We start from the raw sequence: 27058 nt of genomic DNA on the forward strand, positions 1-27058 counted from the left end.
TTCAGGAAGTAGTTTGTTGCCTTGTTTGAGTGACAGCTGTGCGGTGGTGACAGCCCACACGGGACGGCAGCCCGCAGAGCCGAGCCGATACTCAAGATGGCAGGTAATGGCACTTTTTAAACCGTGTTTTCTTCTATACTTTGACGCTGTGTTGGTACCCATAAAGCGGTAGTGCAGTATTCAGGGTTGCATTAGTTCAACGGAAGCTTCTACTTCACTGCTTGTGCTGTATTCCCTGACGAAGTGCTAGCTAAGGCGAGCCAAGTCAAGCGAAAGGGCTGGACAAGCCGTGTTAGCAAACTTAGCACCACTTAGCCAGTTAGCTAACGAAAGCTACTCAGAGGTATCGAAATGCGTGACTTTGAGGCTGCGTTCAAAAACAAAACTTCTTCGTACTTGTTTTTGGTATTTAAAATCACCACAGTATTTTTTGGTTAAGCAGTATCGACTGTATTTAACCGAGTTTAATATCGAAATGCTGTCATAGCAAAGGCTAGCGAGTTGACCTAGCTAACGTTAGCCGAGTTGCTAAAGTCATTTTCAGCCATAAGCTGACCAAATCCTTCTTTATACCATAACAAAGGGGATATGTGGTTCTTTGCCAACGTGCTTTTTTGGGTGCTTTCAAACATCTTGTAAAGGTATTTACTCCACTCATTACAAAGCACGTTTAATGTGTCGTTACGAGATAGGAGTTGTTTTTATATTTGGAGCACATTCCCTTGCTTGCCCAGCTGTAAACACATGCGTCTCTGCTCCAGGGATAGCTTTCTGGGCTCTTCTGTTGAATACAATACCCTCCTATTGTCCTGTGTCTGAGGCTGATTGGTATTGGAAATAAATCAGAACAGAGCAGCATTTGCAGTGTCCATGTGTCATCTTCTCACACAAATATATGTAAAGGTGCTGAAAATCCCCCCTTAACACGACCGTCGCATTGGTTTGCGTGATAACTGGCGGCCAAATGGATAAAATCATCTTCAGTCAGCTCGACTATAAAATACCCAAGGCTGCTTCTCACTTAGAATGTGCTTTTTAATTTCAGTTTCGGCAGAATAATGTGCCTTAAATTCTTTAGGGATTATTCACGATGTTTATGATATGACCCAGGGGAACCTTAGCATGCATTTAGAAGGTCTATTTGCCCACTGGATATGTGTTGTCCTTGGCTTCTGAATGAAATCTCTGTATTGGCTCTGGGAAAAACATCAGATTGGACTTCATGATAATGCAAAGCAAAAACAGAAGTGTCTTTTTTTTAACCAACTAATTTAGAAGCCGTTCAAGACGTTTTGTGATCTGAAGTAAGTGCACATGGATAAATTAACGTAAACTAGTGCCTGTTTGAATGCATGAAAGACAATACTGATCCATAGATACACATGATTAATTAACAGGATGCTGTATACAGTATGCATCTACTTTATGCAAGATATAACATGAAAAAACAAAAATGTTAGGCGATAAACGCATACTGTGTATGAGCACCAAAACAAAAATAGTCACTTTAACATGAAATATCTTCTCAAATAAAGTGAGGTAATGAGGAAATTTACAAACACAGAAAATAAATGCCAAGATTGTTATGAAATTGTATTAGCTGGTGGGTCAGGTGGCTTGTGCCTGCAGAAAATGGAGACAACACATAAATGTACAACATAGAAGCACCCACACACTAATCAGTGCTCCTGTAAGCCTTTGTGAGTGACACTTTAAGACAACACATGTTTTCCTCAGACAAATGCCGACACAATGGAAATGAGACACAAAGAGTTGCCTGCGTATCAGGTACATCGGGCTAAAACTAATGCAGATGAATACAGCAGTCTTCAGTACGTAAATTGAACCATCTTGATCCCGCTGTGTGTTCACTTTGGAGGTTGAAGGGTTAGAGTTTGTGGTGCTGTTATTGTGTTGTGCAGATAAGGTTTTGTTTATCCCATTTATATCAATACCGAAACACCTCTTAGTTTAATGCAGTACACTTCCATAATACCACCAGATGAAAAAACTAGTTGTTTAGTGTACTGATCGATGACATCCTAATCACTTATTGCATGTGATCTGATTCATCTGAGATTTTATGGATGTGCACTAGACCGTTCTCACTTATTAACCAGAGGAGTGCACCATTAAAATATCTCCTTAAACAATACATTTAAGACGTTTTAACTTATTTCGTCAAAGAAATGCGTCGCAGCATTTACTGACTTCTCTCAGTTTGCTTCTCTTTTATTTTGCTACATGGATGCTGTCATGTAAATGCGTAAAATTTTGTTTTTGCGGAGTGATTAATCTGTCTTCTTAGTGATTGTCAGATTGTAAACCAGCCAGCCCAGAGCTCCTTTCATTTAGTGGGGGTGTGGTGTAGAGTGATGGTATGTTGATGACATGTTTGCTACCGTGGGTCCCCTCCTCACTAACTGCCTTGTTTTTGCAGGTCTATCTTTATACTTTGAAGATAGCCATGACGATCTGGATGATTGTAAGTACTTCAGGAAAAACACACGAAACAATACCTTGAATGTAAGATTAATTGCTTGCATCTATGTACTTAACAGGGAGCTTTATGGAGCTTTCTGGGGAACACATGTCAAATTTAAAGCTGTCAATAGTGTTTTGAGGTTTGCTATTATTAGCAGTTATACACACTAACAGTCTGCATTAGCCATAGTAATGAAGCAGAGTTTGGATCCAGCCGCAAAGTCAGTGTGTATTTATGGTCAAAACATTAAATAGGATAATGAATTACGCTCACAATCTTCAGAACATCACCGTGGTACACCTGTTAGTCATACTTTAGGTGTTTTGTGTTTGAAGGCCTTACATGTGTCCTTCGGCCTTCATGGCTATAAAACGATCCTTCTCTCTTTCCCTCAGTTGGATTTGATGACTACGGTTCAGAGTGCGACGGCATCCGTATCACAGCCTTCCTCGACGCAGGACAAGACAACCTAACGCCTCTTGGGAGGCTAGAGAAGTACGCCTTCAGTGAGAATGTCTTCAACAGGTGAGTGGAGTCTTGTGGTCAGAGTGTTTATTCAACACACCTATAAAGCAGACGATGTATAAAATGCTAAAAAGATTTTTTGCAGTTGTGAGGCTAAGTTGATGAACTAGATATTAACTAGAATCATAATCCAGCTACTATTTCCTCACTGGCTTTAGCTATTTTACAGTATTATCTCCATGTTTGGCTCTCCATTCCTGCTAAGCCACTTGTTTCTTGGCTAGCACTCATTTGTGTTTTTCTTCTGAGCAGAACCTTATTTGACAGGCCAACCATGAATTCAGGTGTATCTCCAGTACTGTAGATTTGTGCTGAAAGCGTTGTGCCACACCTGAGAAACAGGGAAGCGTCTGTGAAACGGGCTAGAGATGTCCCTTTGATTGTAAATGTGATGAGGAAATGTAACCAGATATTCAGATGAAGGTTTCATCTTATTTTGAAGGAGTTCATGTTAACCAGGAAACTCTGGTGGAAGTCATTGCATAAAAGCTTTGCGTCTCAAATGAAAACTGGTGTGATGTTACACACAGTGTTTTCATATGTCCTACCTTTCATAGTATTTTTTGCTTTTATTGTATAGAATTATAGTTAAATTTTATCATAAAGGCTACATCGGACATTTTGCTAGGAGATTAGCATGTTGTCTGATCTCACGTCATCTCAGGATGTGTTTTTCTTTCCGTAGTCAGCTGGACGACTGTCTGCATTCCTGTGTATTTACTGCTACCTGTACTAACTCTACAGTGAAGGAATGCCAAACACTTACAGCAGAGCCCTGGGTGGATGTTGTGTGTCTGGAAATGGCATTAAGTTGATATCTGTAATCCCACTTTATAATGGATTTAAAGAGTATTGAATTTTATGTCGATTTTTTATATTTTGTGTTTTTTGTAGTAAGGTTTCTAACATGGTATTTTCTGCCTGGTTAACAGTATAATCCTCACAAATAACCTTTGTGTATTTAAAATCTTTAATGTGTGGTTTGTGAACATTTTAATCAGTGTTTCTGTGAACATTTAGTACTGCGGTTGCCTCCTCGCAAACGCGTTTCGTTCCAGTCTTCATGCTTTTCATGCCCAGCTTTGCAGGGTTCATGCCCTCCTGTCATTTCCAAGTACACGTGTGTGAAATGTACTTGACAGCTCTGTCAGTGCTGCGTGTTAACACTGCGTGCTCTCGACACTTGTAGGTATTGGCAAAGCAGTCTACTAACTTAAAGCTCCTGTTGCTTTCTAGGCAGATCGTGGCTCGTGGCCTGCTTGATGTGCTTCGAGAGTTCAGTGACAATGAAAATGACTTTATCAGTGTCATGGAGACAGTTGCCAGAATGTCAGAAGATGGAGGTAGATGTATTTTCCTTTTCCTCCTGTAGATTGCAGTTAATGTTATGTGTTATTTTTGGTGCATTAAACGTGTATCTTGATGTGTGTGTGCTCAGAGCCCACAGTGCGAGCTGAACTGATGGAGCAGGTTCCTAACATTGCCATGTTTTTGCACGAGAGTCGGCCCAACTTCCCCGCTGCTTTCTCAAGATACTTAGTACCGATTGTTGTCCGGTATCTTACTGATCCAAATAACCAGGTAGGTTTGAGTTCACAGTTTACAGGGCTGTGCTGCAGCTTTTGCTCTTTCTCTGACTGTTAAAACATAGAAGTAATAAAAATAGGTTTATTGGTGAGATTAATTTACTTCTACAGTATAAAAATAGTTTCTTACTTCCCTATTTTGCCTTTTCTAGGTGCGGAAGACGAGTCAGGCAGCGCTGCTTGTTCTGTTGGAGCAGGGCCTTATTTCTAAAGCTGATATGGAGACCAAAGTTTGTCCAGTTTTGCTCGACCTTACGGAACCCAGCAGTGATGACGACTACAAAATCGAGGCTGTGGCTGTAAGAATTTTGTTTATATACTTTGTTTAAACAAAGACTGTTATAGAAATGTTGCGGCAGGGAAATAAGCCTAAATGAAATTAAAAACACTCAGAACTGTCTTTAAGCTGCAGATATAGTTGATCAATGCAGGCAGAGAGGCTCAATCGGTTTCATTTATTACTTTACTTTCTAAACAGGCTATAATAAAGAACGTGCATGATAGAGTGCCATTGGTACTTAGATTTTGTTGGCATTTTATTACATATGCGCTGCCAGATGTTCACTAATTGACTTCACTGATTTACAATCAAGTTTTCTCAGATTGTTTTCAGCCCCTTGAAACGTGCATAACCTTCTAATGGCTCCTTCGTTCCCTCTGTACTCCTAATATGATTGTTTGTGTCTATTTGCTTTTTGCTTCGTTTGAAGCTCGTGAACATAATTGTCTAGTTTTAGTTCTGAAGCAGCATGGCTGTGTAATTGAGACACAGTCAGATTGTCACTATGCTGAACACTTTCCATGCGTTTCCTCCTGCAGATCATGTGTAAAGTTGTCACCATGTTAAGCAAAGACACGGTGGAGCATCTGTTGTTGCCCCGTTTCTGTGACCTGTGCAGTGATGCCAGACTCTTCCAAGTGCGCAAGGTGGTAACTTTGAAATCACTTTTATCCTCACCTCTAGATTCTTCTAAAAGTCGGAAATGACTCAAAGTAGAAATATTCAGTTTTAGACTGGGCTCACAGCTGAGAGAGCATTTATTTGAGCTCTAGTGTGTGTTTCTGCTGCTCTCTCAGTGTAAATTCAATCACTCCGTCAGTCCGCCTTAATTCTGTTTTGTGCATCCACTTAGCCTACACTACGCTGTTGTTTTCTGTGTGGAATGTTAATTCTCTGGCGTAGCTGGTACCAGTTGGAGAAAATATTTAGGAACTCCAAGGGTAGTTAAACATTGTGGAAAAACTTTTTGAGCTCTTCGTTTGTTTGACTTTTTTTTTTTTTTAACATTTCTTGAGACAGGACGGTGTAGAGGTAGAGAGCAGATGAGGAAAGTTTAGGCATCTTCATGGCTTTGCTCTTTATAAAGACAATCCTCCTTTTCGCTGAAGTCACACTTCAGTTGTTTTTTGCTCAGAACATGCATGTTGCCCAGAACTGCACTTTAAATAAACCATGCAAATCATTTTTTTATACAGTGAGATTCCAATATGCAAATGCAGTATGTGTTGAAACGTTAGTGACACAGAAACTGGCACCCTTGGAGAATATCTTCTTTTGGACTTTGTCCTGTCGTATCAAATGAAATAATCGATTTTATTAGATTTTATTTTTGTGTCATTTATTTCTTGTTTTCATTATGTATTGCAGGTCTGTGCAGCCAATTTTGGAGAGTTTTGTTCTATTGTGGGTCAGGAGGCCACGGAAAAACTACTGGTGAGAGCCCATTTTCATTACATATTTCCTTTTGCGCCATTAGGTAGCATGAAGGTTTACCGCTGTGTCCTTCATGTCTTATAACATCATATCCAGTCCATTGAGTGAGCTCTTTAAATTGTTGTGCAGTCAAAGTGATGTCATTTACACTTCCCATTAAAAGGTTCACTGTTGACGAAGCTCCTCGCTGTTCAAACGCTGTTTTTTTTCAAGCTGAACTGAACTGGTTTTGTTGTTAATACAGATGCCCAAGTTCTTTGATTTGTGCTCGGACAGCCTTTGGGGCATCAGGAAAGCCTGTGCTGAGTGCTTCATGATGGTCTCCAATTCCACCTCTCCAGAGGTGCGACGTGCAAAACTGTCCCCCCTGTTCATCAGCCTCATCAGTGACCAGTCCCGCTGGGTAAGACTCGTGCACAGGAAAAAGTGTAATTGAGAGTATTGCATAAAACTACAAGCACATTTTTGTGTAACTTCCCGTGTACTGTGACGAAATCGGTGCGATCGTTGCTTAAATCTAGAAGTATATTTTTTCCTCACCACTGTATCCATCTTCTTCTTGTTTTGGATTTTGTGTTGCCTGCTTAAACTTTGAAAACTTTCAAATTGGGCCAAAAAATTAAGAAATGGAACTTGAAGTCTGAGGGTTTTGTTCTTAGAGTGTCTGCCAAACTTTACCAACGTCAAGCCCGTTTCATTGTCAACCCATATCCAGAAGGTTTTTACATGCAGCCCAAAACTGATGAACGTGTGCTATTTCTCTTTGTATGCTGACTCCTATTGAAGTGTCTTGTTCACTAGTAACTGAAGTCCCTAACTAAATGTGGATGGTTAGCCTGAGACATCATGAAACAGACGTACTCCTCTGCACTCCATTTTCAGGTGCGACAGGCTGCCTTTCAGTCTCTGGGGCGTTTCATCTCCACCTTTGCCAACCCCTCCAGCACAGGCCTTCACTTCAGAGAGGATGGTGCCCTACTAGAGGTGCCCAGGTGTACATCAGACAGGTACATTCACCTTGTCAACACTATAACAACAGACATTAAGAGGTGCAATAATAGTATACTTCTGTTCATTCTGTTCAAATACTAGTGGACTGAATGTCCTTTTTTGTGTGTGTGAGGTAGTGTCGTCATTCTGTTTGGCGAGATCAGTGTTTTTATGCAGGCATTAATTTTACGAACATGCAGAAGTATTGAATTTTGTCTTTTAGACAGCTTTAAATGTGGTGTCAACAGTTAAATGAAACATGGGCATTATCAGTAGGGCTGGGTATCGATTCAAATTTCAAGAATCGATTCTGATTCTTGAGATTCAGAATCGATTATTTCGAGTCTGTAGCGCGTTTGAGATGAGGCTCCAATCCCCATCGATGTAGTGTGCTGTCACACTCATGTAAGATTCCGTAGCCACGGACGTCCACGTGTCACTTGTAATGGCCAATCTCTCAGCTGACTGCAGCTTGCTTTTCACCCCTTCTTTTACTACGTCGTACATGTTTGGGATAACTTGTTCAGCCATGCGTTTTCGTGTCACATAACTTGATGAGCCACCTGAAGCCCGGGTTTTCAACAACGGAATACGGGACCATGGCACTGCAAATAAAGCCCGCTATCGCCTCGGTTATTTTGTTAGCGCGTGGAGAGCTAGCTGGTAGTTGTAGAGCTTCCTTAAGTTTTTTTGTTGCGGTCCGGCGGCCTTGGACATGATGTCTTGGTGGTGTCGCTGCATGTGGTTCCTGAGGTTGGTCGTGTTTCCGCAAAACTTTACCTCCATCTGGCATATCTTGCAAATGGCTTTGCTCTTGTCAAGCTCCTTTCTCGAATCGTCGTTCCTAAACCCGAAATAATTCCAGATGTCCGCTTTGAGCGACTCTGGCCTTTTCAAATCCGGAGTTTGGCTAACTGCACAGCTACCGCCCGACGCCATGTTGTTAAGAGAACTCGCAGTATCTTCACGCCGCGCCTGCTCGAGTCACGTCACTAGTGGGGTTAAAGTTCACCCAGGAAAAAATAAATGTAAAAATATATGTGTGTATAAAAATCGATCTTTTGACGTGCGAATCGATTTTTAAAAAAAATTTAAATGAGAATCGATTTAAAATCGGCGAATCGATTTTTTTCAACCCAGCACTAATTATCAGGATGGACTATTTTTTTCTTTTTTGATAAAGGCTTATCTACATAAACAGGGGCATAGTTTCAGTTTGTTTTTCAGTTTGCACTTCGAATAGGACTAAGCAGTGTTAAAGAAGGATTTGAATTTCTTTCTGTTCAAAATTCCTCTGCAGTTAAGGCTCTAATGCAGGTAGAAGCTTTTACCTGTTGGCTTTGAATAGTGCAGCTACTACTTAATATTTACAAATAGAGTAGTAGCACACTGTGGTAGATAATAGACATAAATTGTACTAAAATTTTAGCTCCGTTTTATTTTTTCTCTCATTTTAGCGACTGCTCCCTAAATTCCTTGAACTGCTCCAGCATTAGCAGCTGCCACACAGAAAGAACCATAACCCATACACCTCCGAACCAGGACGGCCGCGCCACACCATCACCAGAGCATGTGGTGACGGCTGACAGCGAGGAATTGCACGGCTACGACGACAGCCACACTTCTGTTCCCGGGGAGATGCACGACGGCTTCACCCACACAAGTAGCAACGACAGCCCGACGGCTACGAATAATGCTAAGAACACAAAAGAAACCGAGCAGACGGATGAGAACTTTAATTCTTTCCACTATTGGAGGTCTCCTTTACCTGACATCAGCGGGGAGCTGGAGATGCTAAGTTGTCAAACATCAGAGGAAGTGGTAGAGAAAGAGGAAAAGAAAGAGGCAGAAGAAGAGGAGCCCGAAGAGAGTTGTCCCAAATCCAGGTCCAGCCATGGCAAAGCTACCAGCGACCAGATCCAAAAGGTTTTGGACTGTTTGCAGCCACACATTGATGATCCCGATGTACAGGGTGAGTATACGCAGCCAGAACATGTAAGATGAGCTGTAGGCTTTTGTTACGGCGCTGGTGTGTAGGTTGAACTGTGCGTCTAATTTACCTCCAGCTCAAGTCCAGGTGTTGTCAGCAGCTCTGAAGGCAGCTCAGCTCGACAGCCCGTCAGACAACAGCCCGACTGAGGTGGAGCCGGAGGTGGAGCCTGAGAACAACGCCGACAGCCCGTCTGTGGAGAGTAGGTCCGTGGAGGTTCAGTCAGAGAGTGAGGAGAGCTGCACAGAAGAAGAAGAAGAAGAGCAAATGGTGGAAACACCTCCAGCCTCAGAGTCGTGCCCGGTCCAGGAGCAAGGAGACGAGGAGACGCAGACGGAGCCTCTGGAGGACCAGGAGGAGTCTTCTCCTAACTCCCCAGTATTGGTACGACTCTTTGAATCTGTCTGTTGAGACATTTGTGTAGATTCTATACAAGTGCACAGTTTTGGATTCAGAGCTTAGAAGCAAATCTCTTCTTTTGAACACCACTGCAACAAATCTGCAAAAATTGAAGTTAATAGAAACTGTTATTATTTACAAGCAGTAAAAACTCAGCACAGTTGTTTAAGTAGGCCTGTGTGGCTGCATTTTGATCAGATTTGACTGACAGTGGGTTGTTAAAAACAAGCCACAACAGCGCTCGATTTAGACGGTCGCCGCGAGCGCCGGGAATCATGACAGGTTGATGACATCATACAAAGTGGCTGCCTCCATGAAGAAAACATGATAGGCGGTTCAGCTTGATCGAGCGCTCGATTTGCGACGTTTTTAGTCGCAAATGGCAACCTGGCGACCGTCGAAATCGAGCGCTGCACAACCCAAGGATGTCAGCAAATTTTGATTGATTATCTCTCTAATTCTTGATAGAAGCAATATGTGGTATCACTTAATCTTTTTTTTCTGCTGAGGCATGCTCCCTTCAAAAAAATGAAATAAAAACAGGGATCTAACACTTTCAGAAGGATTCGCAAAATGACCAGTCACAGCTTTTGGTGAACCCCTTGTTGCATTTCCTTAGCACCGGTGTCTAGTGTTTAGGCGCTACGAATCAACCAAACGCCTCTGTAGCTTCACCATAATGAAGAGCTATAAGCTTGCTTTAAGTTTTGTGCCTTTACAGACTAACAAAAAGACTGGTGAAAAATTTTAGCTCCTTTAATGTGCTAGCATGCTCCATAACGGTGTCTGTGTGGATTTGCATTTTCCTCAGGAGTCTGAACTAATTGAGAGTGTGGAGGAGGAGGGAAAGGAGGACTCTTCCCACAGCCCAGTGTCTGAGGATAAGCCTAAAATCCAGGTCAGTCAGCACTGCTATCATAAATCCTGGCAGCATTGATCGGCTCCTTTAGAGCTGGTATCGATTAGCACGGACATGGATTATTAAATGCCTTCTCACTGTGCTTCCCTGCTTACTGTGATCATCAACCTCTCCGCAGAACGTCATCCCCCAGCAGCTGTTGGATCAGTACCTGTCTATGACGGACCCAGCCCGGGCCCAGACGGTGGACACAGAGATAGCCAAACACTGTGCCTTCAGCCTACCTGGGGTGGCGCTCACTTTGGGCCGACAGAACTGGCACTGCCTCAAGGACACATATGAGACACTCGCTACTGATGTACAGGTAGGAGGCACGACAGAAAACCACGGGGGTGATGTGTGATCAGATTTGTTGTTTGATTCTAAAACGGGAGAAATACGAGCCACGCTCCGGCAAAATGACTGCTCAGGAATAGACTGTTTGGATTTTAGAGCTCTGGGATTCCTGCCAGGAGAATATTTTTTGCTTTAAGCTGAATTAGTGCACTGTCTCAGCAATCGTTAACTGGGAGTTGACTCCAAACTGTATGTCCTTTTATTTTTTATTGGAAAGGAACAGCAGCGACACAGATGAGGATTTAATTCGGAAAGATGGCGCTTTTTAGTTTTTGAAGAATTACTGAAAGTGTCATTCTTAACAAAATATGAGTTAGATCATACAGTTGCTGTTAATTTGAGGATGTCTGATTAAGCTCTTCTAACAAACCTTACATGGGATTCATTGTTTTAGGATTTATCAGTGCAATAAACCAGTTTTACCAATTTAAAAATGTGATAGTCACTTGCTGAGTTATTCTTTTAGTAAGTTTAATGAGCATAACTCCTAATAAGAAACCCATCCATCAGTGTTGGTGAATTTGTCTTTAGCTTGAACTGTGTGAGCACCTTTTGGACTTAGTTAAAATGACTGTATGTGGGACAGCAGTCTTGCAAGTGTGATGAATGTTTGCTACGCTGCAAGATGGGATTAATACAGTCTGGATCATATATCAGGTTAAATGGTATCTGTGTCGAGGCATGTCAGATTCTGCTGAGCACCCAAACAGGCCACGGCATTTGTATACATCTGAAAGCCTCGAAACAAGGAGGGCTAGGATAAAAATGCAGCATGCTGATGTTTAGGTTATGCTAAGAATGTTTTTGCAGTGTCATGCCAGCTTCCATGTGTGTTTTTCATCATCTCCTGTTGTGTTGTAACTGGTTGGTTTGCCAGTATGAGCCACAGCAGTACTCATGTGGGGAAACTTTGCTCCTAATTTTCTGACTTTGTTCACCAGTGCTATAAATTCTCCGGCTGTTGATGGATCCGTCAGTGCCGCCTGAACAGTGTTGATTTAATTGATGACAAAGTTGTTGTTTTTTTGACGTTTGGTTTAAGCGTTATTTTTTTTGGCGGGGACACAGAACAGATTCAGAGTGTAGAGAGGCTTTATCGTGGCATTTGCGGTGTAGAAGCACTGCTAAGGGTGTGAACAAGAAAAGGAAATGTTGCCGCTCTTTAAATAGCAGTGGCTGTGACAGCATGCCTGTTACTCATTACTTCCTCACAGCACTGAATGTCTTGACAACGTCGCTTTGCACAACTATCGAAAAGCAGAGGGGTTCCGAAAAGTGTCTTTTTTTTTTTTTATTTACACAATCAGGTTTTATCAGTGGTAGCTGTCCTATTTAAAAAGCAAACTAATGGGACTTTTGCAATCTGTTTGCTTGCTCACAGCTGGTGCTTTAATCCTTTTCTGTTTGTTTTCTTGTCACTTTGTCCCTCTCAGTGGAAGGTGCGGCGTACGCTGGCTTTCTCTATCCATGAGTTGGCAGTCATCCTGGGGGACCAGCTGACAGCAGCTGATCTGGTGCCCATCTTCAACGGTTTCCTCAAAGACCTGGATGAAGTCCGCATTGGGGTGCTCAAACACCTGTATGACTTCCTGAAGGTGAGATTACGGCTTCATCTGCTGCTCATCCAAGTGTGATGACACTTTTTCAGAGCCTTGTTTGAAGATTACAGAGACAATGGCGCACTTTAGCAATGCTGTTGTTTCAAAGGGCCTAATTTCACAGCTCTTTGATATTTAACACACTGTGTGAAAGAAGAAAATTGACAAAGTAGCGCTTGATAACTAACCGGGTTTGTCTTCTTGTTCTTGTTGCAGCTGTTGCATGCAGACAAGAGAAGAGAATATCTGTACCAACTGCAGGAGTTCATGGTGACGGACAACAGTCGCAACTGGAGATTCAGATACGAGCTGGCAGAGTACGTCTCCTTTTCCTCTTCTCTCTTTTAAATGAAATTGTAAATGCTTACATTTACAGAACTTTTATTCAGATGGTCCTGACTCCATGTATTGATTGGATTTAGATTCCATCACTCGGTTTGATTTCATAAGACAAGATAATCTTTTATTACTCCCCATGTAAGGGGAAATTTCCAGCGTTACGGCAGCAGCAACTTTCAAAGCAGCACTAACCTTATGCACAGTAATGATAATAATTATAATAACAATAATATGTACAATATATACAAGAATGAAAAATGAATAAATACAGTGTTACTACACTATAAATGATGTCAGTATGAAGTGGTTTGTGGAATAAATGGAACTGTAACAGTGCAAAAATGCCAGCAGTGCAAAGAATTGTTGTGCAGATTTGACCATGGTTTAAAATGAATTGATAGAGTCCAGTTTATGTTAACATCAGCCAGTGATGCTGATGTAAAGTCTTACAGCAGATGGAATGAATGACCTCCTTCTTAGCCCTCCTGTTGTCCTCATTTACAGCCACCAAAAAATATTGTTTCCTTGTCGGGAAAAAAAAATTCAGCAAAAATTCCCCAAATTTCACAAAATTTGCAAAACCTTCAGGAAGAAAATTCCAATAATTCCTTAAGTTTCCCTTAAAAGTTTTATTTAAAAAAAATCCTCCCAAATTTGGCAAAGAAAATTCTTGTAAATATTTTCAAAAAATTTGTAAAAATCTTCCAAAAAAGTCCTGATATTATCTAAAATTATTACATATATGTCAGTAAAACTTCTAATATTTTCTTTGAGATCATTCACAAAAAAATCTACCAAAATCCAGAGAATTTTGCTGGATTTTGGTTGATTTTTTTTTTTTTTGTGAATGTTCTTAAACTTTTTTTAAACATTTTTTTTCCCACTAAAAATGTTCAAATATTTCCCAAAAATGTTGTAAATGTGGACATCAGAAGTTTCACTGTGAAAATATTTATTTTTTCCACATTTTTAAACGAGTCAGTTTTGACCCTCAGGACAACACGAGAAGCCTTTATTTTTTACATTTTAAATTGCAGTTTTTCTTGTTAGAATTTTCTGTCGTACTACTGTTTAAACGTGCTCTTAAAATGTCTCCATCCAGGCAGCTGATCCTGATCATAGAGTTGTACAGCCATTACGACGTGTATGACTACCTCAGACAGATCGCTCTCACGCTCTGCTCCGACAAAGTCTCAGAGGTCAGGTGGATCTCCTACAAACTGGTGAGTTTACAAGCAGAGTTTGTGGGATTTACCGGTGGAGGGAACATCTGGTGAGAATAAAACATTCGCAACGTGTGACAAATGGTCGGGTCAGCAGAAACACTGGAAAATCTAAGCCAAAAGGGAAATGAATCATGCAGATGGATGCAGTCATCTCAGTGTGGCTAGGAGGACGCTGGAGTGTCACTTAAAGGTCTAATTTGTGAAACGGTGACTCATTTTTGACAGATTCATAACCACTTTGAACACAGATTTGCAATCAAACTTGCACATTAATTGCAGCTTTACCCCCGTCATTGATCCGATGAATCATTTCTAAGTGTGTCATCACCTCTGCTGTCCTCAGGTTGTGGAGATCCTGCAGAAGCTGTATGCGAGTGGGGCCGATGACCTGGGCCTGAACTTCATCAACGAGCTTACCGTCAGGTTCTGCCACTGTCCCAAGTGGGTGGGGAGGCAGGCTTTTGCCTTCATCTGCCAGGTCTGTAGCTCTCCTCTGAATCACTTCCTTTGAAATGGGAGAACGGTGGCTTGCATGTTGTCTGTGTACCTGTTTCCAGCTCCATAGATGGCTCTATGACCCGTTTAAATGCCTCATCGATTGTAGGAGCTGCTGTCGGTGGATTAAATGTGCTGGGGAAGAACAGCTTGAATCCATTTATGGTTTAAGCATTCTGTTTAACATCTCCACTTAGTTTCTTAATAAAAACATGCACATAAATGTGTACTTTTAAAATGGATACACACAAAACACTGATTGTTTTCATGCTGATGTGACACAGCTTGAGGACAAAATGTGTTTACTGTAATCCGTGCACTGCGTTGCACTCACACCGTGGTGGAAAACGGATTTGCTCACGAGCCTGTTTGTCGACTTCAAACTGCTTTTGATCTGTTCTGCCTTCGTTCTTAGGAATGTCCCTCGGAGCGCTTCTTCCTGTGTTCGGCAACTGCCTGTGTGATTTAATGCTTCCTCGTGTTTCCTGCAGGCCATAGTGGAGGAGGACTGCATGCCCATGGAGCAGTTCAGCCAGCATCTCCTGCCCAGCCTGCTCAGCCTCTCCTCAGACCCGGTGGCTAATGTCCGTGTGCTGGTGGCCAAGGCTCTTCGACAGAGTGTGATGGAGAAAGGTGATTTGAAAATACAGTGACTGATGTTTTTCATAGAGCAGGAATGTACAGAACTTCAACCCGTGTTAAATCCCAACTTGTCTGGTTATTAATAGACACATAACCTAGATGACATGTTGGATAGTAAACTTTAGAGATGCTGTAGACTGCTAAGCTTTGTCCTGAGCCATGCTGGTTGTTACTTTGTGTTTATAGCATCAATGCTAAGCTAACTGTCTTCTAGCTTTAGTTCAAAACTAACTACTTATGGTGCTTTTCCATTAGCACTTACTCTACTTGGTTTGTGAGGTTTTCCCAGGCGTGAACTAACCGTGACGTCACCCGTTGGTTTCAACGCCGAGAAAATGAAGCCCGGATTTTGCTACTTCCTGGTCGCCGTTTTGGATTTTTTTGGAGCCAGTGACGTAAAAAGCGTCATCAAACAGGCTGGACCGGAGAGCAACGAGGGGCAGGATTGGCTGAGGACTCTCTTATCCCGCCCACATTTTACCGCAGAGGCTTCTGTTGCTGTCTGTCAAGTATAGCCACGCCCCCTGGCTACGCCAACTTTAACGATTTATTTAAAATTCAGTATTGATTTATTTTAAGATCGGCCACCTGATCTCTCATTTTGACCATGAAAACTAACGGGGAAAAAATCCTGAGCCGTAGAAAATCAGTCTATCAAATTTGATTTTTTCCAAAAATGAATTGGGGTCTATGGAGCAAAAGCTTTTTGGAGCCAACCCTAGCGGACGGCGTGATATTGCAAGTTTTTGACACTTCTGGGTGGGCTTTATTTTTGGAGCCAGATGCTACGTCCACTATATATACAGTCTATGGGTTTTCCATTAGGACATAGTACCTGGTACTTTTTTTAATACGGTGCTTTCCGGACTATAAGATGCTACTTTTTTTCCACACGGTTTAAACCCTGTGGCTTAAACAACAATGTGGCTAATTTAAAGACTTTTTCGAGCTAGCAAGCTTCATGCCGCCAATACATTTAGCCTTGTCACGTCTGCCAGTTTTTTTATGAATGTTTTGTTGATAAAATGTGAGAAAATGCTGTAATTTCCAGACTATAAGCCGCTACTTTTTTCACACGCGTTGAACCCTGCTGCTTAAATGATGCGGCAAATTTATAGATCTTTACAGGCTCACTAGCTTCGTGCCCCCAATGCGTTTAGCCTCGCACATCAGACCAAGGAAATTACTAAACAGGTCACAGTGGACCAATGAAACTGTTTGAATTAAATCAAACACACTCGCACTAAATTCTTCAGATCGATCATTTTGCGCTTCATGCACACACCTTCATAATGGAGAAAACACACCAAGAAATGCATGTGATGCAGATTTTAAGCTAAAGGCAGTCGATCTGCCTGAAGAAGAAGGAAACGGAGCTGCTGCATGTTAGCTTGGCATCAGTGAATCGATGGCGAGACGTTGAAATTGTCAGCGTGAACTACAGGCTGTTCAGGAAAAAGCGTTTATTTAATTAAAAGTTTAAAAAGACTTTGTGTAAATATCTCATGTTGCAACGTGAGCACCTGCAACTTATAGACAAATCCGGCCTATATATGTACAATTTTTTTTCTTTTTGAATTTAGTGAGTGCGGCTTGTATTCAGGTGCACTCGATAGCCTGGAAATTACGGAACCTATTCGGCCGGGGTTCTCAGTGAGCTGAGTCGAACCGATAATGTGACGTCGTCGGAGTGCAGGTTACTGATTGGACAGGGAGTGATGACACATGAGAGCGACTCCTTCACGAAAACCAAACCCAAAAAAAAAAACTGGCAACAGCGAAGGTGCGCATTGCTCTTCAAGAAAATTGGCAGAATTTGACCATGACAACCAGACCTGTACTGAGGTCGAATGAAAAGATCGAGACTTTTCTGTGTTTGGTGGCTGGCCAAAGAATAGAGATGGAGCTGGATGGAGAAAGTTTAGCAGGAGTTCTCTGAGCGGATGGCCGTCCACAGATACAGTAGGGTGATGAAGCAGTGACGCGAGAAGCTGAAAAAGCTCAAAAGTGTATTTTCTGCTTGCTGTTTGACGTTTTGCCGTCGTGCTATGACGACTCCACCCTTGAGGTGGTACTCAGCTGTAATGGAGCGCGACCTAAACCAAGTCGAGTGGCTGCTAATGGAAAAAATGGAAAAACCGCCTGTAGATGTGCTAAATGTGTTCAGTTTTTCTGAGCAACCTGTGTTGCTGCAGGATGCATTTATGAGGCTACTGTAATTTTTAAATATGTGGTACAAACAAGTATTTTTCATTTTGTGTGTCACATATGTACTTCTGTTTTAACTTAGACTGTCTGTGCATGTGGTGTAAGCTGAAGCACATTTTTACAAACATGTAATGTCTATTTCTTTTCTGCACCAGCAGCAGTGATTATTTAGTGATTTATTAGTAGGTTACAGCTCAATATTGTACCTGAATCCCTCCTATGTACACACTGGAGGCTCTCCTGCCTTTTTATGCAGAGACACTTTCATGAATTTAACTTTTAATTGTTAGTTTTTCTTTCAGAAGTTAACACATGCCTATCCTTATCTCCAACAAATACCCTGCAGCTTTCATCTGAGAGCTTTTTCTCTCCACTAACCTGAGTTTTGTGTCCAGCTTACTTCAAGGAGCCGGGCTGTGCCTGCTCTGACGAGCTGGAGGAGACTGTGATGACCCTGCAGTCCGACAAGGACCGGGACGTTCGCTTCTTTGCCAGCCTGGACCCAAACAAAAGCTTGATGGATACAGCTCCTCTGATCTAGCCTCAGCTCCCCAAACCCCATCACAGCCCACCTGCCTGTCTTACCTACCTACCTGTCTGTCTGACTGACGCTCAGTCGGCGTAACCTGCAGCACCAGCACCCGACCAGATCCCCCAACCACTCGCCTGCTGGGCAGAACCGCACCAACGACCACTCGAGAACCCCGTCAGATGTTCAGCGTACAACTGAGAAGTACGAGCGTGCTCAGACTACACAACCCAGTGTCTGGTTGGGCACTACACAGCGCACAGTACGTTCACAACAACAAGAAGCTTCTCAGAGTTTCCAGAGAATGAGCAGGACTCAGACGTCGGCTGCACCATCTTGGAGGCAGCTGCCGTATTTCCGCCTGAACTTTTCCTCACCCTCCTCCACACTAACAGCATCGACTCAGCCCCCCCCCCCCCGATCACAGACTCGTTAAACTCCGATGGGCTCTCTCTCTCTCCAAAGCTAATTCCAAGCTTGATTTAAAAATTGAAATGATTTTTTTTTCTCTCATTACTTCTTTTTGTGGATTTTTTTAATGAACAAGCGGGCGAGGCCTGCCTGACTCTGATGTGTGCACTAACTCAGGGGGACTCATCCGAACCTAAACAGCATTATTAGCTTCACTGACAGGCAGCAGCTCGTGGATCCCTGGTGATAAAACAAACACAAAAAAAAAAACTCCAGCTGTCTGAGCAACAGACCAGCCAAACCAAGTAGCTCTGCTGGTGTCTCTCGCCTCATTTTCCTCCTGAACGCCTGTTGTCTCAGATGTCCTCTGGGTTGTTGTCTGTTCCCTTCTTTTTATCACTCTCTTTCTCACCTGGTCTTCACGGGCCACTGAAACCACTACTACTGCACAGAAGGAACAGTGATTCTGCCACTCAGCGTAACTCTTGATTAAAACCATATCTTTTTTTTTTTTTAACAAACAACTCAATGAACTGTTGATTGCTCCCACCCCTTCTCTGTGTCTGTTAACCAAAAATGTGACACGGCGTGTCTCCCGAGCAGCCAGGAGACGAATGAAATACCTCTGTTTGGACACGACTGGCCAGTGTGTCGCACGTGTAGACGAACATCCGCGGTTCAAACAGGCTCTGAATGTCCTCAGTCGGTGATTCTTTCTTTTTTTTTTGGAGCAATTCTGTGGCGAAAACATCGGTGACAAGGGCTCACGATGAAGCAAAACTCAGAGAGAAGAGGAAGAAAGCAAGCACACTGTTGGATTATGCATGTTTCCCCCACTTCATTCTTTCCCCCCTTGTGTATAGCGTATTCCACTTCTTTAAGGCTGACCTCCTGATATTGAATTGAGACCATGGTTGCTTTCAGTGGATCTGACTGAGCAGTTGTACAGTAGGATGTAGGAACGGCTGCGTTAGGAGACCGAAAGACACCCGATGGTCATTTCCCCGTGTTGGCGGAATGATCTGAGTATGAGGTTTCCCATCATTTTGAACATTTTTGTACAGCGTGAACCTGTGGAAAAAGGCGTGTTAGCGGAACCGAGGCCAGTGTAGTGTGGGTTGTTTTGTTTTTTTTACCCATCGAGATGTGTGTGAATACTGGGAGCAGTCACCAAGTCACTTTTTTTAGTCTCTTGAGCTCGTTTTGTTTTCCCCTGTTGTAAATGGTAACCCTCTCTCTTTTTGTTGTTTTCGTTTTGAGCGTAGACATAAGTTGCGATCTTAAGCTGATTGTGGTGTGTGCTGTGCATCTCAAGTCTTTCTTCCTTGGAAAGGAGAGCTCACCGCGGTAATGGCGGTGTCCACTCATCTCGTCTGTCTGCGATTTGTGTCCATCTCATTTTTATGTAGTAGAACAGTTAATATATACATTTTATGAAAATTATTTTTCTTTTTCAATTATGCACCACTGTTCAAAGATTTTATATCCTAACTTTACAAAATTTACAACCTTTGTAATATTCAATGGTTTCTTTTAAAAAGACATTTTATGTAATGTTATTTTTAGTATTCTGTAATTAAAATGATGAAAATTACAGTGCGCTGAAGTTTTTGTTCTGTGCTTTTGCTGCGGTTCAGTCAGCTGGAACACTTCTTCACTGTTTAAAGCTAGAGAGTGAACAAAGACGGAATGATCGCAATATTTAGAACACTTTCTGGTAAGAAACAACTAAAGGTTCTGTGCTGCAGGTCCCAGTTTTCTGGAACCGTTCTTGTCATTAATGCTAAAGTTTTACAAGAACTGCAATAATTAGTCAAATTGTGTATTTTTTTTTAACCCTCGTGTCGTCCTGCGGGTCAAAATTGACCCGTTTTAAAGTTTGAAAATGTGGGGAAAAAAAGTATTTTCACAGTGAAACTTCTGATGTCCACATTTTCAACATTGTTGAGAAATGTTTGAACATTTTTTTTTGGGGGGGGGAAATGTCAAATTTCTTGAGCATTCACAAAAATATTCTGGATTTTGGTTTTTATGTGAATGTTCTTCGAGAAAATAGAAGTTTTACTGATAAATATGTAATCACTTTAGAGATTTTTTGGGGAAGATTTTTACTCATTTTTTAAAAATATTTAAAATATTTATTTTGCCAAATTAGGGGGATTTTTTTTTTTTTTAAATATAACTTTTAAGACAAACTTTGAAGGAATTATTGGAATTTTCTTCCTGAAAGTTTTGCAAACGTACTGGCAGCATGAAGCTCTTTAGTCTGTAAAAATCTATAAATTCGCCGCATCGTTGTTTAACCCAGAGGGTTCAAAGCATGTGAAAACCCTCTGGGTTAAAGAGGACATGAAGGTAGTTGGTGTGAGAGAAGAGGATGCAGAAGACAGGGTTAGATGGAGGCAATTGATTCGCTGTGGCGACCCCTGAAGGGAAAAGAAGTTCAAAGCATGTGAAAAAAGTAGCGGCCTGTAGTCCGCAAAGTACGGTATTTTCTAACATTTTATCAACAAAAGTCATGAAAAAAACTGTCAGATTAATAATGAATTTAATCATCGGTTGTAGCCCCACTAGTCATTATTGATGAATCTGATCAATAGTGCCAACTGTGTGAAGTGACTTGAGTTTATACACGTTGATCAACTAATCATCCAGCTTCACTGTAGTGTCCAGCTTTCTTGAACATCTCTTCTGCAGCAGCTGAAAGTGTCTCTGAGTCTCATCTCCTCCTGAACAGCATCAGCTTCCGGTCCCATGCAGTGCTGCCGAAGCTCTGGATGAGCTCCATGCCGCAGCGTCTCTCCAGATGCTCCCTGGCGTGATCCGCCACGTCCCCCCGGATCTCCAGCGTCTTAAAATGGTCAAAGTCTGAGCGGCCCAGCTTCCTGAGCCGTCGGGCTGCGGAGCGGTAACACTTCCAGGGCTGGGCCTCCAGCAGGAGGTGCTGGCTGATGGAGGCCAGGCGAGAGAGCAGCAGCAGCAGACCGGAGTCCCCGTGGTTTAAGTGGACCCACATGGTGACAGCCAGGCACAGGCTCAGGTGGAAGCGGGAGCAGCCGTGCTGGTGGAGGTAGTCCTGCAGCCGGTCGGTGTCTCCGGTGACGTCCAGAGGGATGAAGGTGATGCTGTCGTGGAGAGGATTGGTCTGCTGCGCACGCCGAATGAGGGCTTCATCCAAGTCGAAGCCGAGGAGATGAACCATCCTCCTGTCAGACTCCTCTTTGCTGGCAGGATCCTGCACCAGATGCTGGTAAAAGGCGACGCTCAGCTCCTGTCATTCACAGGGTGAAAGAAAACCGAAGACAGCTGTCACAAGCATGGAAGAGGAGCGCCACAGATTTAACCCTCCTGTCATCCTGTGGGTCAAATTGACCCATTTTTTGGAGACATTTTTAACATTTTTTGACGTAAAAAAGAAATGTTAAAAAAAATGTTTCTTTAAGAACATTCAGAAAAAATCAACCAAAATCCAGCGAATTTCGCTGGATTTTGGTTTATTTTTTTCTGAATGTTCTTAAAGAAAATATTAGAAGTTTTACTGATAAATATGGAATAACTTTAGATATTTTTTAGGATTTTTTTGGAAGATTTTTCTTCATTTCATAAAATATTACATTTTTTATTTTTTTTAAAATTTTTATTTCTTGCTAAATTTGGGGATTTTCTTTTTTTTTTTAATAAAACCTTTAAGAGAAATTTTTAGGGAATGTTAGGAATTTTCTTCCTGAAGATTTTGCAATTTTTTTTTTTATAAATTTGGGGAATTTTTTTGCTGAATTGTTGGATTTTTTTCAAAAAAAAGTAACAATATTGTTTGGTTCCTGTAAATGAGGACAACAGGAAGGTTAACACAAAGTTCAGGTTTCTCATCATGAGGAGAGCTGCACAGACTGCAAAACAGCTGTAAGTTTTCAGTCTTCAACAACAGTGTTTTCAAAACAATGGTAATCATATAGAGCACATTATATAAATACAAACGGCTGTCCAACATGTTTATTTTCCTATGTAGGGAAACTCATGGCCCACCCTGTATAATACAGTGTGTCGTGTAGGAAAGTCCTGTCTGCAGTACGGTTCTAATCTTAACATATAATTACGGGACTTTTTGTAACATATTTCAGTGACATCCAGTCATTTTTTTTATTAATAAGTGATTGTTTCCATATAAATAATCACGGAATTTGTAAATATATGATCATGATGAACATAAAAAACATGAGTTTTTGTTTTACTTTTAATAAAATATACATGCATGATATATCCCATGGACTTCAAAGGTCCCTCAATCATCTGTTGAAGCATATATACATTTAAAATCAGACTAAAACTTCACACACCCCTGAATTACAGCCCACATCCAGGATCAGGGTTTTCCGCTGCTCGCTGAGGCCTAAATCCTGCAGCAGGGAGGTCGGGATCAGACTCAGGCGGTTCTCCGGAGGGTTGAAGGTGTAGTAGTTGATAAAGTTTCCGTAAGGAGCAGCTCCGGGATCGATCGCTTCATCATCGGGGTCTCTGCTCATCGCGCATGACGCCATTGTAACGTGTGCACCTCCGAAAAGCGTCCGGGTGGAAAATGTGGGCTGCAGTCAATCTGGACCGTGGAGTTTTCTCGGTGGTTGGTTCGTGGATGTTTCCATGTAGAGAATTTTTGAGAATTAAGGTTTAATCTGGATAATAACACAGTTGTAGTTTTTTAAAAAGGTTTCTCTGACTATTCTTGCTTTTAAAAATGATTTGAAACGTTTCTTTTACTCCTTAAGAAAATTGCTGGGCATTATTATTAGAATGAACTTCTCAACCTGTATTTCTCTGCTGTGTAGTTCAGCTTTTAAAAAAGTTATTTTACTTTAAGGTCTACTGAAACCCGTTCAGCTGCACTGAAGTTTAACATTCAGCTGGTTTGAATTAAACCACGCTTAACTTAACATTGTGCAACATTGCCCCTCTGAATCTTCATAATTTAATTTAATTCCTTCTCTCTTCCACTGCTCAAGTTCAGTCCAGTAAATAAAGTGACATTAATAGTGAATAAACTAACAACCAGCCATTGTATCTATTTATTACTGCATGTATTTGTAGTAAAACATGAGTTGAAACATCCTATTTTTGGATCTAGAACTGCACAAGCCGTTCATTTTCAGTCACCTGACGAGTTAAACTCCTGTTTTTATGTGACGTTGCAGCAGAAAGTCTGAGTTAACAAAGAAAGTTGTTTATAATTTGTGATACCTGTTATCTCTGACTGAGGCTTTAGTTTTTGTTGAGCCGATTTACACGTTGAAGCTTTGTTCAGGAAGATTTCTCAGTAGCTCACAGGACAGGCTGCTTTTTTTACACAACCTTGTAAGAGAATGTCTTCTTTCAGCAGAATTTAGAAGCAACACTTCCTAAACAGATGTTTTGAGGCTGTGAGACTGAACATTTGAGAGTCTATCAGTGTGTTTGTGGTCTTTCTGTTTCTAGGTGGAAGCTGAATTAGTGAGGATGACTCCTGCTCCTGTCATCTCTAAGCTCCTCACACATCTTTACCTGCACATGAGGAAAATCACTGCTGTAGAAAGCAGGTATGTTTGTCATTATTAGAAAAAGATGTTGCCTGGTGACCTGTCAGAGTCAGCCAAAATAATATTTACACACATCAGGAAAAGAAAAACTTGTATAAATATTTCAATACCAAATGTATTCAGACATCATCAGATTAATAAAAGTTATCTTTGGCCTCTACAATTACAAGAGGAGCTCAGAGTGGAGGCCAGTGGCTTCCAGACATTTCTGTTCTGTTGTAGACGTCACCTGTTGATGCTCCATTCATGAGGGTAGCGCCATCTGTTGGGAAAACATCGTACAACAGGACACACTTATTGTGATTTGATCAAATTTAGAAAGAGGTATCTATATGTATAGAAATACTACATTATTTTGGCTGACTCTGTGAACTTAATGAGAACAAAACTGTTATTTAATTGTTGCTCTGAAAGCTTCTTTAGTGAAACCCGGCTGGTGTTCTGCTTTAAACAAACTACTGTTAAGGTCTGTGTTTTGAGGTTTAACCCACAGTTTCAGAATGAACAGATAGTTTAGTTTTTTTCTGATCAACGTGGAAGTTATAATTAATGGTAACATTTACTGATCATATAATCTGCATGACAATGTAACAGTCTAACATTCTGACCACCTGACTAATACTGTGTTGGTCTCTTTATGCTGCTAAAACTCCTCTGACCCAGTGGTTCATCAGAACCTCTGAGGATGTCCTATGGATTCTGTGGGTCCTACCTAGACCAGGCTGATCCTGGACCATCCCACAGATGCTGCATCAGATCTGGATATGGGGAGTGTGGAACCCAGGTGAACAGCTGAGCTCTGTCGTGTTCTTCGGACCACTCCTGAGCAGTTTTAGTTTGTCCTGCTGAGGGTGATAACCGGCATCAAGGACTGCTGTTGCCATGGAGACGAGGGGGTTGTTTGTCCTGCAGCATTTAGGTGGTGGTACATGTCAAACATCCACATGAACGTCAAGGTTTCCCAGCAGAACGTTGCATTAGAACCAGATGATGGCTGTTGTTCTCTTCAGCTGTCAGAGGTCAGAATGTTGTGGCTGATCGGTGGATCTGTCTGCCTTTACTCTGACATCCAGAGTTATACAGAAGTGTAGTATGTGTGCAGAGCAGAAGAGATTTACTTTATTGTATGCAGTTTTAGTGGTCCCATCAGAGAAAATCATATCCATTTACAGATTTTTATTAATTCCACGGCTGGTTCAGTAACATGCTCAGGCGTTCTTTGTGTGAAAACTCAGAGACTTCAGGTATCAGAAGGTGGTTTTCAACTTTCTCTGTTAACTTTCTGCTTCAACTTTAAACTAAATTTCCTTCACTAAGCCAGCCCTCTGGACTTCCAGTAAGCTGTGTTCCTATTGGCTGTCCAGGTGGCTGCTTGGTGTCATCAGGAACACCTGAGCAGCTCAGTGTCTTCCTACTTTATGTCTGCAGTCAAACATTTCCTCTGCTTCTCTTCACTGAACCGGGTTTGGTTCTGTTGCTTTAGTTTGTTCTTTGGGTGTTGGCTTGCAGCTTCCAGCAGTAAAATCTTCTTTAATGTGTTTCTTGGTGTGTTTAAGGGCTTTGTACTGGATAGTTGTCTTGGTAAATGTGGTTCTTTAGCCACAGTTAGCACATGGTGCTAATGTGTGCAGTGATTAGTGGATTTGGTGCAGCTGAGTTGTGTCTTTATCTTGGCTGTAGTGAGTCTTTAGAGGTTTTTGGTCAGACACATTCTGTATTCTTGTTTGTGAACCAACGTTGGTTGTCCAGAAGGTAAGAGTTCCTGTCCTGATTCTCTGTTTAAAGAGCTTCTCTGGTAGGCTGCAGGAGACTTTAGCGTTTGGGTTGTGCTAGTTTGGTTTTTGTACGGTTTCATTTGGACGACTATCTTGAGGCCCCTCCATGTGGTTTAGTGAGGTTTTCTGGAACAGTTCTACAAAGCAACCTGCAGAAGAGACTTAGAGTTTTTAGGAAGTTCTGGAGACCAGACTGTAGAGCAGCAGAAACATTTGTCAGCAGTTTGAGCAGGAGAAGGTGAGCTTCAGAGTAGAAATGAGAAGGAAACCTTGTTGACCCGTGTGGTGAGGTCCTGTACCAAGAGTTTGAGCAGGTTGTGAAGAGTCTGTAGTTCTTTGGTCTGAAAGCACCAGAAGAGTCGACTCATTAAAGGAGAAGACAGGAGATCTTGTTGGTTCTTCTGTTGCTCTGCAGTTTCCATAGACTGAATATCAAGTTTCTATTTTAAATGATTTACGGTGTGAGCCCAAGACTTCAAGACTTCAATAAACTCCCTCCATCCCCTGAACACAACAGATTTGATTACCATGTTTAATCTTTTTTTTTTAATGTTTTTGAGTGTTAATCATAGTTTTATGATTTGCTTGAGTTTTGTCATTTGTGTGAAAGGTGCTAAAGAAATAAAGTTGAACTGATAAACTGAATAACTGACTAACTCATGATTGTGACAACAGAAGTATTTTTATTGTGATTTAAAGGTTTGTTTCATTTTTAAGGTTGGGGTTAAAATCTTGACAGAAAAAAGGATTAAAGAAATAAACTACATTAAAGTAATGTATAATAGACTAAATATTGAATTAGATAATTAAACAGAAGATACAAAACATAATTATGAAATTAAACCTTTTTAAACAGATACATTAAAGATTAAATGTTTTAGATAATCAAACATTTAAAAAAACTACACATTTAATTAGATTATTAAACCTTTAAAAAGACATTTAATTAAAAAAATAAATGTTTAATTCAAAAATTCAATCTTAAAGACAATAAAACTTTAAATATTAAACAGAAAATGCAATGAAGCATTTAAAAAGAAAATTAAACATTAAAAGTTAGTAAAACATTTAAAAAAAACTTAAAGATTTCATTGAAAAATTAAACACTGGGAAAGAAAAGGAAATATTTCAAACAAGCTGATAAAACATTTGAAAAAACAAACATTAAAAAGACAAAACATTTTGAAGTCAAATCAGACATTAGAAAAGAATAAAATGTGAGGAAAGAGCAAAACTAAACATTTAAGAAGAATCAAACTAAAGACAAAACATTTGAAAAGACACCAGTTAGACTTTAGAAGATCAAATTAAACAGAAGAGACGA

At 41.2% G+C, this 27058-nt stretch overlaps 2 protein-coding genes across 3 annotated transcripts; one reads left to right on the forward strand and one right to left on the reverse strand.

Annotated features, from left to right (window-relative positions):
- Window positions 1-23: 23 nt before the first annotated feature.
- On the forward strand, window positions 24-19986 carry ppp4r1l (protein phosphatase 4, regulatory subunit 1-like). 2 transcript variants are annotated; one of them, XM_022219430.2, is made up of 20 exons: window positions 24-103; window positions 2441-2485; window positions 2881-3010; window positions 4247-4353; window positions 4449-4591; window positions 4749-4895; window positions 5416-5523; window positions 6245-6310; window positions 6555-6713; window positions 7193-7317; window positions 8758-9272; window positions 9367-9674; window positions 10501-10587; window positions 10727-10912; window positions 12378-12539; window positions 12759-12859; window positions 13984-14104; window positions 14451-14585; window positions 15094-15235; window positions 17848-19986. In XM_022219430.2, exons 1-20 carry the CDS (start codon window positions 97-99, stop codon window positions 17991-17993), a joined length of 2940 nt encoding a protein of 979 aa, XP_022075122.2. In that variant the 5' UTR covers window positions 24-96; the 3' UTR covers window positions 17994-19986. The 2 variants fall into 2 exon arrangements, with proteins under 2 accessions (XP_022075122.2, XP_051804131.1); XM_051948171.1 differs by lacking the exon at window positions 24-103 and having other exon boundaries at window positions 2377-2485.
- Window positions 19987-20923: 937 nt separating this feature from the next.
- LOC110969365 (pre-miRNA 5'-monophosphate methyltransferase) lies at window positions 20924-22967 on the reverse strand. Its single transcript, XM_051948173.1, has 2 exons — window positions 22730-22967; window positions 20924-21663 (listed from the first exon to the last, which is right to left on the reverse strand). Exons 1-2 carry the CDS (start codon window positions 22928-22930, stop codon window positions 21112-21114), a joined length of 753 nt encoding a protein of 250 aa, XP_051804133.1. The 5' UTR covers window positions 22931-22967; the 3' UTR covers window positions 20924-21111.
- Between the last annotated feature and the right edge of the window lie 4091 nt (window positions 22968-27058).

Source organism: Acanthochromis polyacanthus, chromosome 5 (assembly GCF_021347895.1).
Source record: "Acanthochromis polyacanthus isolate Apoly-LR-REF ecotype Palm Island chromosome 5, KAUST_Apoly_ChrSc, whole genome shotgun sequence".
In the NCBI taxonomy this organism is placed as follows: domain Eukaryota; kingdom Metazoa; phylum Chordata; class Actinopteri; family Pomacentridae; genus Acanthochromis; species Acanthochromis polyacanthus.